At 41.0% G+C, this 13,018-nt stretch overlaps 1 protein-coding gene across 2 annotated transcripts in view; it reads right to left on the bottom strand.

The window, feature by feature from the left end:
- The window catches only part of PRDM6 (PR/SET domain 6), a 95,091-nt gene that overhangs the window by 12,354 nt on the left and 69,719 nt on the right, over positions 1-13,018 (bottom strand). For both annotated transcript variants that reach the window (XM_039848557.1, XM_039848558.1), the window contains exon 6: positions 3,837-4,179. In XM_039848557.1, coding sequence (XP_039704491.1) covers positions 3,837-4,179 — 343 coding nt within the window. The remainder of the gene's footprint in view (positions 1-3,836; positions 4,180-13,018) is intronic.

Raw genomic sequence — 13,018 nt, 5'->3', positions numbered from 1 at the left:
GGGGGGGGAGGGTACAGTGAGACACAAGAACACTGACACATTCCAAAGAAACTGTTATGGTGATGGATTATCTTCCGGCTCCTCCCACCAAGCAGTACCTTCCAGAGTCACCTTCCCCTCTGGTACTACCACATTCAATTACAAACAATGATACTCAAAACATAAATGTGAGCAGCTGACGGTGCACCCAGGAGGCTAAAGGCAAACTTCCCCAAAGTGGCACAAACAACCAAGAAAGGAAAAGGATGCAAAATGAAGATAAGCATTATACTTTCTGCAGAAAATAAAAGGAGAACATATTCATCAGAAAATAATCCACTGTGATTGAAGGCTTTGCTTACCCCTTTCTGGAGCCCCCCCAATGGGACTGTTGAGAGTTTCTGCAGCAGAAAAACAGAAGAGAAAAGGGATTTCTAACTCCTGGTTCAAGTAAAAGTGAGTCAAGCTGCCCTGGCCTAGGTCATAAGCTTATGCAAAATCCCAAATGTTTATGAAGTCCCTAAATAAAACCTTGGTTGATCTAGATTCCAATAGCTTCTTCCTCTTGAATTCGCTCAGGAAACAAAAGTCAGTAGACTGGGAAAAAGGAAGAAGAGATTTGGGGGTTTGTTTGTTTCACATTCACAAAATGAAATCAAGAAATAATAATTCCATGGCTCTTGGACCTTCATGAATGTATTTTTACCTTTTGTGTTAAATCCTACCTTACCAGGTCAAATGGAATCTTTTTTCTGTGTTCAATGTAAATAACGCAGTAGTTTAAAAAAAAAAAAAATGGTGATGCTGGCAGCCCTGGGTATCTTTGGGTCTCTTGCCTTTATATTAAGGCATAAACTTTTTGATGATCTCTCATGTGAAAAGCTCACAAATACAGAAACATAAAGTCTCTTTGATGAAGGTTTAAATGTCTTGAGTTTCATGGCCAAATATCCAGTCCGTTGAGTGAAAAATCTTTTGGATCTAAGATTCGGGGGCCTGTTCCAAATTTGGACCTGTTTGAAACTCTAACCTGTTTACTTTCTGATTTTGTCTTCTGTGTCTCCCTTTCTTGTCCCTGGTTCTAGCAAGATTTTGAATCAAAATAAAAGCATTTGAATTTTTCAAGTTTGAAGGAAAATGGTTTCTGCTGGGTAAATTCTAAACTATATGTGCCTGAATGGGCACAAACTGCCAAGGACGAATAGCCACTCAATTTGTGGTCACTCACTAAAGAAAATATGTATATTCAGCAGTTGTAATTCTCTACATGGATAAAAGAAGAGGCTCCAAATTTCGCAGCCATCATGCACAAACTTGATGTTCCATTTTAGTTTGGGGTATTTTTCTCCTATTTAGCACCTATGTGGTTAAGAATTATAAAAAGTATCTTTTACTTCCAAACTTGCTGGTATAAAGAGAGCATTCTAGGTTCTGGAACAGAAAAGACCTATTACAGTCCTATATGCTAAAAGCAAATTATGCACCTAGAATGAACCAGTGGACTAAAGTGACTGGGTATCTCCTTCTATTCTCCCTTTATCTCCAATCAGCGTGTATTTGATTCAGTGATTCAAGCATCTCCTCATCATTACTAAGGAACATATACTTTATTACTTTGCCTCTAAAGGGACTAATTTTTTTAAGTCTTAATTTTAAATTATGAATGATGGTGACTACCTCTCAAGTCTTTACCAACAAAATATAGGAAAGGGAGAAATAGGAACCCACTGCTTGAGTCAATGGATTCCACTCTGCCTAACTACCTGGATATCAAGCACCCATTACTTCACCTCACCTGGAAAAGGAAGGCCTGGCCAGACCACACCTGGGGATCTGAGTCAGGTAAGCCCAGAAGGGTCTAGCACAGGGCGGAAGTCTCATGATACTTGAATTTTGTGCCAAGAACTCTAAATTAGCTTGGTATCAGCATGACCTAATAATCTCACGGAAATGTATTTTGTACATGTTAAATTTTCTAATTTATCACGTACTTCTCTGATAGTTTACATAGATGCATTACAAATCATGACACTATTATTTGACAGGAAAGACTTCATCAAGACTTAAACCATAATACACACATGGTTTTTTAAGTGTGACTGGGGTCAGTCCAAACTGTCTGTTTGGGTATCTTTCTATTTACCATGACATATTTTCATTGCTTTATGTGACATTCAGCACGGAATCATATCATGCTCAAAGCTAAGCTTTGAAATCCAGAAACTTTCAACTATCATTTTATCTCACCTTGCATGTTCAGTTACTATGACACCAGTGAAACTGCAAATAACAGATTCATCCAGCTGAATTCAATTTAAAAAGCAAGTTTATAACAAGGTTTTAGTCCATCTTTTATATAGTTTTTAAAAAAAAAAAACTACTGAAATTCTCTGCAAACTTTGAATAGCTGTATCTTGATGCTAACATGTGTACTTGCAAGAAACGCAAACTTTCCAAAAAAAATCCTTTCTGAGTGAAAAAAACATTTTCAAAACTTTTGTGTCACCTCTAAAGCCTATAGAACTAATTTTTACGAGAGGTCTCTCCTATTGAAAGCAAAAGATTATAAAGACATAGTTGCCTCAATGGCCCTAAAGCAAATGTTTCAACATTACTTAGTATAGCAATGCTTAATGCTAAGCAAGTGGTTTCTAGAATGGCACCAAATAAAAACATATACACATCTAAATGTGCATATGGACCCTAAAATGGATTATTAGTTTAGAAAAGACCCCCTCTCCACCACAGCCCCATCCTCCCTGCTTGGGTTTCCTGGCACAGTCACATCCTCCAGAGCTGGGAGGGGAGTGCTGGGTATACGCGTCATAAGGCAAGGAGCGCTGAGTGGCTTAAGGTTCATCAGGTTAATCAGCGGCCAAATTAAGAAAATAATTCCGGAGTCCTATGTCCAAGTCTCCCATCCGACTTCCAAACATTATTTTCTGCTTTTATAGTCAAAGAGCATTTTCAATGCTATTCTTAGATATTTTGGGTTTAATCAAATTTTCATAGGACATGAAGGAGAGATAAAACACACTCCTTTCTTATTGAATTAATTTGATTTTTGTCTTTTGCGCTCCCAGCTATCGAGACTGTCAAATAAACCGGTTTTGATTCATAAATAATAGTTCCATTATATCTACTATGCCACTCGTCAGAGTACCTGAAATTTTAATTCACTTGTTCAGCTAAATTTCATCCTCAGTTCATGGCCATAAAATTCCTTATTGACAAACTTTCAAACCAACTTTGACTCTGAGGTATCTAGTCAACATTTTTCTTCTGTGTGGATATTAGTTTATTGAATAAGTGGCATCTGTTTTCCTCCACATCACTAGCAGAGTAGGTATTTCCTTTTGACAGCTTTGCAGGATTTATGGGTTTGCATGCTCTAAAGAAAAATAGTACTAAGCAAAAAATTCCAATTCATTACCTCTTAGTACTTAATTAAGTTCATACACGGCACACTGGAGGTGAACCCTGAAACGACTGTGACAGCAGCAGAGCAGCCAGCTATATTATCTTTGGAAGATAGAGAGGATTCTAATTATCCTGACCTCATTTTTCCTTCTATGATATTCATAGCTGTTCCTTCTATTCTGCTCCCCTTTAGAGTTGGACAGAACTGGTTGGAAAGCAAGAGCAGATTCCTCTCTATGGCCACTATTCGTGTAGCTCTTCTGAACAACAAAGTCCAGAGTGGCCTAACATGACCCTCTGACCTTCCAGAACACAGACACTCTCACGGTGGGGTTTTCCCCAAGGGGCAACTGGAAGAGGCACCCAGGACCTGATGGGAAGGCAAGCAGTGGGTCTCACTAAGCAAACACATCTCGAGCGGGGAGAGTCGGGGTTACCTGTCGGGGTTCTGTGTGCACACGTGCATCTGTAACAGGATCCGCTGTGTGAAAGTCTTAAAGCACTGCCCGCATTTCCAAAGGTGCCAGTCACTGAACTCTGAGTGCAGCTGGCTCGTGGAAGTCGGGCTCGCGAGGACTCGCTGGTTTTTCACGTTGATTTGGTTAAATCCTGATTCAATGGGCCCAGATTTGTCCAGGAGAGAGAAGCTCCTGCTGCACGGAGTCTGCGGGAAAACGATGGAGCGTGGCTGCGAGGCGGGGGAGAGCTTGCTGCTCTTGCTGAAGGGCTGCAGGGCATCCTGTCTGCACATGGCATCCATTACCGTTGAGGGGACATTTACTGGGAGAACAACAGTTTTAGAAGATCAGTTTTATTAGCCCTTAAAATAAGCACAATAACATACACTAAAAAAAAAAAAAAAAAAAAAAAATTCCTATAAATCGACATTTAAAATTTTTGTTTTTCTGGACTCAGAATTAAAATAATAGCAGACAATTTGATTTGAGGGGGAAAGCACTGTTATCACAAATTAGTAACTCAATGCCTATTTATTAAGTGACTATTGTTTGTACATGGTCTTTGACTTCACAGGGTTTGCTTATGACCTGAGACATAAAGACTCCATAACAAGTCTCCACACCACACCTTAAGTTTGGAGGAAGTTTAGATGGAAGGCACAGCAAGAAAGGGGAAGAGGACAGCAGGAGCTGCCCAGAGACGGTGGCCTTGAGCCGCCCAGAGAAGGTAGACTCAGGCCATTAGGATTTCAGGCCTTCCGCCAGACCGTGCCAGCACAAGACAGGTATTCAAGAAAAACCAGCTGAAGAGATAGATGGAAAAATATGAAAGATGCCTGGAGACAGAAGTCTGGCATGCTAGTGGGATGGTGAGGGTGAGGGCTTGACCAAGCAGGACGTGGGTTCTCGACACTGTGGGAATAAAGCAGTGGAGGGTAGGGAGTAAGACCTCAGAGGGCCTTTAAAGTCCAAAGAAATAAATAAACAAAAGACTTCAGGCCTAAGAAATAGACACAGACTGTTTCTGAGCAGAAATAGCATGGAAAAAAAATCAGTGTTCAGGGGAGTCTTGAGTGAGGCATCATTTACAGACAGGATGCACTAGATAAAGTAAGAATGGGAGACAACAGAGCATGGTGCTTGTAACTCAGGCTTTGGAATTAAAAAAATCTAGGTTCAAATCCTGACTCGGCCTTTTTTTAGCTTGGTGATCTTAGGCAAGTTATTCAGTCTCTCTCTGACTTAGTTTCCCCATCTATAAAATGAGGACAGTGGCAGTAAAAATCCTAAAGGTAACAGCGGCTTGGCTTAGAGGTTGAGATGGCCTGGGTTTTACCTCCGCTATTTAACAGCAGCATGGCCTTGTGACTGTGGGGAAGTATGAAATATCAAAATCCACATTTAGTCCTTGGTAAAATGTAAAATGGTCACCGAAGGACTGAGTGAGATAAGGCATAGATAACATTTAGTATGTGCCATGGTTACCACTCATAGATGTTGAGCTCGATGAGCCCTGGTTTCCTCCTCTTTAAATTATCTTTTATGAGGTTTAAATGAGATAATGAAAGTACTCATCACAGCGCCTACTATCAACAATATCTGATTCTTATTATGGAAGAAGAGACATGAATGGAGGGAGGTGGACCTACACTGGGGTGGTGGCAGCGGGAGTGGGGAAGAACCTTTGAGGAAGAAAACCTAATATACTTGAATATTTTTTTTTCTTGTTTTTTAAGTTGTTATTGTGTTAATAATACATATCATGTATTCACTGGTCAACCTACAAGTTCAGAGGTGATTAGAACTTAATATGCTTAAAAACTATTCTTTTTTTTAAAGTAACTACTGTGTCAGTAAATGCATTTATTGGTTATTTTAGGGGTCAAAGAGATTTAAGGTTAAAAGATGCTCAAGAGAAATTACAGACCAAAAAATCTGAAAAGGTTTACTGGCAAAAAAATTGGCGATGGGAAGTAAACGACAGCTATTGGCTGCTAGTTCAAGGCCACATGGAAGGAAACACATGAACTGAGTGTTCTCCTCCTTTCCTGCTCCCAGCACCGCTGGGATTCCTACATAGCACAAAAATTCAAGCATGCTCAACTCTAAAGAGAGAATAGGAGAAGACTAGAACTGCAAGGGGGCTCTGTGCTTACGGGGATAGGCAGACGCCACGTGTGGGGGCTTGGAGGGGCTGGTGTGCTGCCACCAAGGACTCTTCAGCTCTCAGCATTCTGTATAATCACATGTGTTAGACAAATCCAACAAAAGGAATAACTCAGTCTACATGGCTCTGTCATCATGACCCATCCCGTGCTGGGAGGGGAAAAATAAAGCAAGAAACTCGCAGCCCCGGAGAGAGCCTAGAGTTTTCCTGCTGGCGGTGCTTGACTCTGACGTCCCTGAGACTCACAGGGGAAATTGTTTAAAAATTAAGTCAGAATCACTTGGTAGAGTCTGGGCATGTGACCCAAGTGCTTCTAATGCACAATCATGGTTGAGAATCAGTGATCTAATCCCATCCTCTCTTATTACAAATAAAAACAGCTCGAGCCCAGGAAGGTCCAATAACTTGCCCAGGGTCACACATTCAGTTAAGGACACAAGTGAGTTAGAAGCTTTCGCTTTCTGACTCCCAGAGCATTTTTTTCTGACCATGCTCCTACATTATCTCTGCTCACCAGCTGTGTTTCAAAAATAAAAAGAGCATTTTACAGCTAGTACAGTGTTTTTGTCACATGCATGAACACATATGTCATATATACATATAAATTTTATATACGCCCATACGCACAGATACATGTTGATGTACCTATGTATATTTTATGTATAAATACATATGTATAATTTCAACTTCTGGGGCAAAAGTGTATAATTAATATGAAATTTGTCCATATATTTTAGAATTTCAAAAAAGTTTTTGATTGCACCCAGACTTTTTTTAAAAATAGGTATTGAAAGGTAAGGAGGAATATTTTGTCTTGTTTTGGCACTTTTTAAATAAAAAAAAAAACAGCAGCATCATCAGAGATCAGGGTAGAACCTATCATATTTAGCCCGTTTATAACTAATCTGGAAGAGACAAAGCACAGGGAAACCCACAACACTAAGCTCTCGCAGGCTGGGAAATGCCAGACAAACAGGAAGAAGGCACAGTGTGAAGACTGGAACGAAGATGTCATCAACATGCACGAGAGCAGGAAAACCGGTCAGAGGCTTCACTGTTGGAAGGAGTGAAGTGACACCGTTGGGGAGAAATGATACAAATACCCCTCTAAGTATAGATGATAAATTCTGACTTCTCACTTATGCTGCTGGAAAGTAACCTAATAAATTAATTTTCAAAAATCGTTAAGGTCACATAACCTTTATATTAAACTAAAGAACCTGTGGGCCAATGAATTTTTGTTAAGTTTAATGATCAATGTCAAAATGGTAATAAAGAAATTTTTATATAAAAGTTTAATAATTGTACAATAATCTGGGATCTAGTGGATTTGATTTAATGGTAATAATATCATTTAGGCAATAAGAGTGGATATAGTCTTATTATTTTCTACTGCAGGGCATCCCTAAACAAATGTAATATGTTTTTGAGATATAGGCAGCAACACCTGCACTCTATATTCTACTTTTGACATCGCCCTTTATTCTACTTGGGAATAAATCCAATTCTACTGAATAAAATGAACATATAATATAGAAGAAAAAGTAAGAACAAGAATGAGTAATTTTCACAAAAGCAACCATATTTGATCTCTAAACTGTCTGGCAGTGATTGCACATTTCCACAGGACCCTAGAGATTTACAAAGTATAATCTTTTTAAAGCAGTACATAAAGGATACAGAATATTGTTCTTCCCAAATACCAGCCTGATTGGCTACAAAAATCAAAAGTATAAACAAAAGAAAGAGAACTATCAGAAAGAGGACAGGAAATGAATCAGAAAACACTATTTCTTCCCAGCTCAAATCAGTACAGACAACTGCAAAAGGCCCAAAGATGACTGACTAAAATGACCAAAAAGATGAAGTGGTTTCTGACATGACAAACTGAGCTGGTAAAATCTTTTCGGTCTATAAGACAAAGATTAAGGAGAAGAGGGCAAACTCTCAACGCCCTTAAGGATATAGTCAAAGAAGAGCATGAACTCATCAAATCCTAAAAAATTTGCCTGAGAGAAGCAAATTCGGGTTCCATAAAACAAAGTCCTACTTTCCCCTCTTGTCCATTCAATCAGCCCACAAGTACTTATGAGTGTCTACTACATGCCTGACACTGTGTGAGGTGCTACAGGTATAGGGGAAATGAGAACCCCACCCTCATGCCACTTAAACTCCAGCGAGAGAGACAGACAGTGAACACATGTTTTCTACAAATACATGTTTACTCGGTTTCATCGAATCTAAAATTCCATTAATTGCAAGTTGTACCATTAATTGTAAGACATCTGCCAGGTTCAAAAGGATGAAAATGTGAGAAATACATGAATTTTAGAATCGACAATACAATCGCTACAAGTGTGATAAGTGCAACGAAAGAGAGCAAAGGGGTGCCGGGAAAACATATCTCCAGGATAGATACCTCGGGATGTGAGGGATGGCTTCCCTGAGCAGTGACCTTGAATGTGAGTCCGGAAGGGTGCACAGATCAGACAGGTGAGAAAAGAGAAAAAGGCAACGCAAAGAAGTGAAACACTGGCAGCTTTGCCACAGAGTCTGTATGTCATGCTGAGGTGAAAGGGAACTCAGGGCACCGAAGAAACTGAAAGAAAGCCTATGTGGCCAGAGAAAGAAGGGGAGGAGGGGCTGCCGCTGAGGTAGTTAGAGAAGGCAGCACAAGTGCCAGTGCCTGTGGGAGCTGGGCAAGTAAAAGAAATAAGTGATGGAAGGCAGGTAAATACAACAGAAAACGGTGGCATCTGGAGCAAACTGAATAGGGCACGGCCAGTCGTATCACGTGTGAATTCTAATTTTGTAAAACATATGTGAGCCATACGATGTATTTCTGAAGACTATTTGTGGCCCAAAGGCTACCATATTAAAGAACTAGAAATTTATTATGAGAGAAATGGCAAACCAAAACAGAGTTTAGAGCTAGGGTATGAGGTGATCAGATTTATGCTTTAAATGCCCCATCACTCTATATCGTTAAGTGAAAAAGCGAGGTGCACAACGTGTATGGTACGCTATTCTTTGTGTAAAAGGCGGGGGTGACAGAGCGAGAACCAGAGAAGGAGCAGGAGAATATGCTTGAATGCATGAATGAGCAAAAAAATGTGCCTGGAAGAACACTCAAGAATCCGTCAGCTGATTGCCTCTTGGAAGGAGAATTATGTACATCCACAGCCCTTTCTGGATTTTATCTATGGAACTGAACTACCTATTAACAAAACAGTGAATAATAAGAAAATCAATGAAACTTTGCTGTGGCTACTGTGATACTAAAAGATGGAAAAAGTGACATGCAGGAGGCTAGATAGTGCTCCAGACCAAAGCTGATGGTGACACTGACCAGGGTGGTGGCAGCAGAACTGAAAAGAAATGCGCTTAAGAATATGCGATCAACAGGACTCGATAACTGATTGGATAGAAGGGCAAGGTGTCCAGGTTTCTAGAAAGAGCAACTGGATGATTAGGAGTGAGAGTTACTGAACTGGGGGAGAGGCAGTTTATGGCAGTGAGTAGAATGGTTTCAGCTTTACATGCTGAGTTTGAGATGTGAGACATACATGTGAAGATGTGGAGTAGACAGTTGCATAGTAGTGTAGGGCTCATGGAGAGGTCTGGATTGGAAATATAAATCTGGGAGTGCCTGTCTTAAGTCAGGTCCCCTGGGAAACAGACTCTGAAGTGGAGATGTGGAGTTTTGTGTGTGGGCTTCCTGGGGCGTGCTCCTGAATCAACGCCTGCTGGGGAGCGAGGCAAGAGAATCGTACTGAGAAAGGAGACTAATAGCTCTGGAGCTGGAAAGGTCTTTCAGAGTTATCCTGCTTTGGGACAAGAGAACCAGTCTTTAATGTCCCTCACATTGACCTCCATGAGAAATGGACGTCATGGGGAGAGAGCATAACCAAGGGTAGAGGGCTCTCAGGCTAAAGGTAATTCCTGGAGACAAACACACCTGAGAGCTGTCAACCCCTACACTCCCGTGACCTGGGGGAACAGGTGCCTCAGTCCTGTGCCCAGGTTAAGATCTAGGTAGCAGATCGCAACATCCTTGAGCACCCAAGAGGTCAAATCTCTCACGATAGCAGGTTTCCCTGGGTCTAGTCATTTCTCAGTCGGAACACATTTTCAGCGAGCGCTATCTTCCGTTGGGAGTCCTGTGCAGACACAGAGGCATCCTTATGGGGTGACTTCTCCTCTGCTGCTTCTAGGACCCTTCAGATTCCTCCACTTCTGGACTGATTTTTATTTTAGCTTCTCGGCCCAGGGTTTCCATATCTGGCAGGTAGTACAAAATCAAGCCCACACTATGCCATAGGGGAGGCTGGTTCGTAGAGTGTGACATTCTGATTTTACTCAATGGCTCAAGAAGGACAGTTCCTTGGCTTGTGGCTTGAGGGTAGCATTTTTATAGTCTTCATTCAGGGTTCCTGGTTTTATGTAAGGAGTCCAATCCCAGCTTCCCACTCTCTAGAGGGGGCATGGAACCTTGACTCCTTCCAGCTGCATCAATCCTCAGGCTCACTGCTCTGGCCATTCCATGTGACACCTGCATCGTGTTTTGCATTGTAGTTGTGGGCTTATGTGCATTCTTTTAGACTGAGATCCTTGAGGACAGGGCCCGCACGTTTGTACCCCAACACAACGCTTCCCATAGGGCCTTGCACACAGATTTTCTTGTTGGATTGAACTATACCATAATCTCCTTAATGTTCATGGATATGAGGCTTGAGCAGGGTTTTCTTTACTTCATTTTTTCATTATTGATGGGATAGTGGGGGTGAGAAGCACCAAACAGAGGTGCTCCTTTTTATTTTTCTGCTCTTTAAACTCAAAAGAAAAAGGCAGGCCTCATGGAGGCAGAGTTTACTCCAGTGCAGCGACTCCTGTGTTGTCATCAAGTTTCACATTCTGCTACCTCAGCTTCATATGCCAAGACAGAAAAAGCAGCAGGAAGACTTGTTTAACATTTATTCCCAGGTTTTTTTTTAATTTCCTCTGAAATGAATATGAATACACCGTGGTCTTTACACTCTGCGGGAGCTGAGCCCCCACTGGAAGCTTTGGGGAACCTCATTCCTTCTTGCGGATGCAATCTGTCGACACAGGCGTCCCTTCAGGCTCTTCTGAAAGGCCCACAGTAGATGGAGTGGCTCTCTCTTTGGAGCTCTATTACATTTATAACTATGGCTTTTTAAAAGAAAATAACATAGGAATTGCTTCCAGAACCCAAAGGCCTGTGTGAAACGCTGCCTTCTCTTTGAGGCGAGGCGGCTTTCAATGCCTTGTCCGGGCAGCGAGTGTGCCCCACGGCCTCGCGGCTGCTGCTAGAGGCAGGCAGTTACAGGAGCCTGAACCCACCACACATGCTCAATGGGAAATGTGTACTTTTGATGTCGAAAGAACCATGGGAAGAAAATGATATTTTTATAAATGAAAGTGCTTAATAAGTATTATTCACTAAGCAAAATCATATTTCCCTTGAATGTCTTGGGCCATGTATCAATTTCATTAATGAAAAGAAATCTGGTTGTAATATTTAATCCCATTATATAAATATTTTATTGCCGATAATGGCAATACAAAATGAATATTTTTATTGCCAATAATGGCAATAAAATTCTCAATATTTATCCAGTGAGCATTTATTAATTGTTTACTATGTGCATAGCACTATAAGTAGGCTCTGCGGAGACATTTTATCAAGTAAGTCTTTGATCTCAAGAAGCTTTTTTTAAGGTATCTAATTTATTTTGTGGCTAGCTCAATAAGATAAAAATTGTCTTAGAATTGGTAATACAGTTGAGATGACTGAAATTATTCAAGACTGTGGAAGGCTCTCTATGAAATTATCTGCTCATGCCCTTTCACACATCTGTGCTTTTAAATCACACGGAGTATTTCTCGGTACAGAATAAGGAACCCTCGTAATAAGAATTCCCAGGACTCAGTGAATCATATGGAACGAGAATCCATCTTAGAGTCAAGGTCATGTATCTCCCTCACATTATCTGATTAAGCTTTCTGCTGGTTTCTTGGGTGGCCAATCACATGACATATGTATGACGTTGGGGCAGGAACTGAAATAAAATTACTATAATATGCGTAGGGGGAAGAGGGATTGTCACTGTTGAGCATTTCAATCAAAGACTTAATTCCTTTTAAAGTTCCCTCCACCCTCACGCAGAGCTCTGAACTCAACCACAAAGAGCTCCTTAGTTTACCCACTGAATTCACAATACTGCAAGCTGCTGTGGCTTTGTGAATTTTCTTTCAAGGATTTCAGGTGCTAAATGATATAATATATGCCCTGGTAGAATTTATTCAATATTCTAATCACCAACCTCAAGAATGCTTCACCCAGGTTGGACTCTAGAAGAAGTTAAGGACTGAAAAGCAAAGCATATGGCGTTTCCAGAAAGTACATTTTTTGATGGCACTATGGCATTGAACTTGAAGACCAGATGGTATTTTCTTAGACAGCCATTCTCGGGTGGCTGTGAATAACACCCCAAAATCCTCCAGCCCAACACCTATATCCCTTTCATCACACAACATCGCCATGAGGTGGAAGCAATGTTGTAGGTGTGTGACTTCCACCACAAAGATTCACGTCAAGGGTAAAAAATCGTGTCCCCTAAGTCATCATTCCATGGCAGTTTCCACTTGTGACTCATAACTCAGTAAATGACCATTCTGCCCTTCCAGTTGCTCAGACTAAAACCTTGGAGTTATCCTTGACTTTCTTTCTCACTCAGCATCCAGGGTGTCAGCAAATGCTGTTGGCTTTACTTTCAATATATATCCAAATCCAACCACTCTCACCACCTCTACCACTTTCACACTGATCCAAAATACCATCTCTCTCCCCTGGATTCCTGCAAGAGCCTCTGCCTGGATTCTCTGCTCTGCCCTCACCCTTACTGTCTAGTTTCCGCTCAGTAGCCAAAGTAATATTATCACAACTTCAGTCAAATCATATGACCTTCTG

The sequence above is a fragment of the Pteropus medius genome, unplaced genomic scaffold (assembly GCF_902729225.1).
Source record: "Pteropus medius unplaced genomic scaffold, Ma_sr-lr_union100, whole genome shotgun sequence".
Lineage (NCBI taxonomy): Eukaryota > Metazoa > Chordata > Mammalia > Chiroptera > Pteropodidae > Pteropus > Pteropus medius.
Note: the sequence above shows the minus strand (reverse complement) of the source record. Positions and strands in the feature narration are given on the sequence as shown.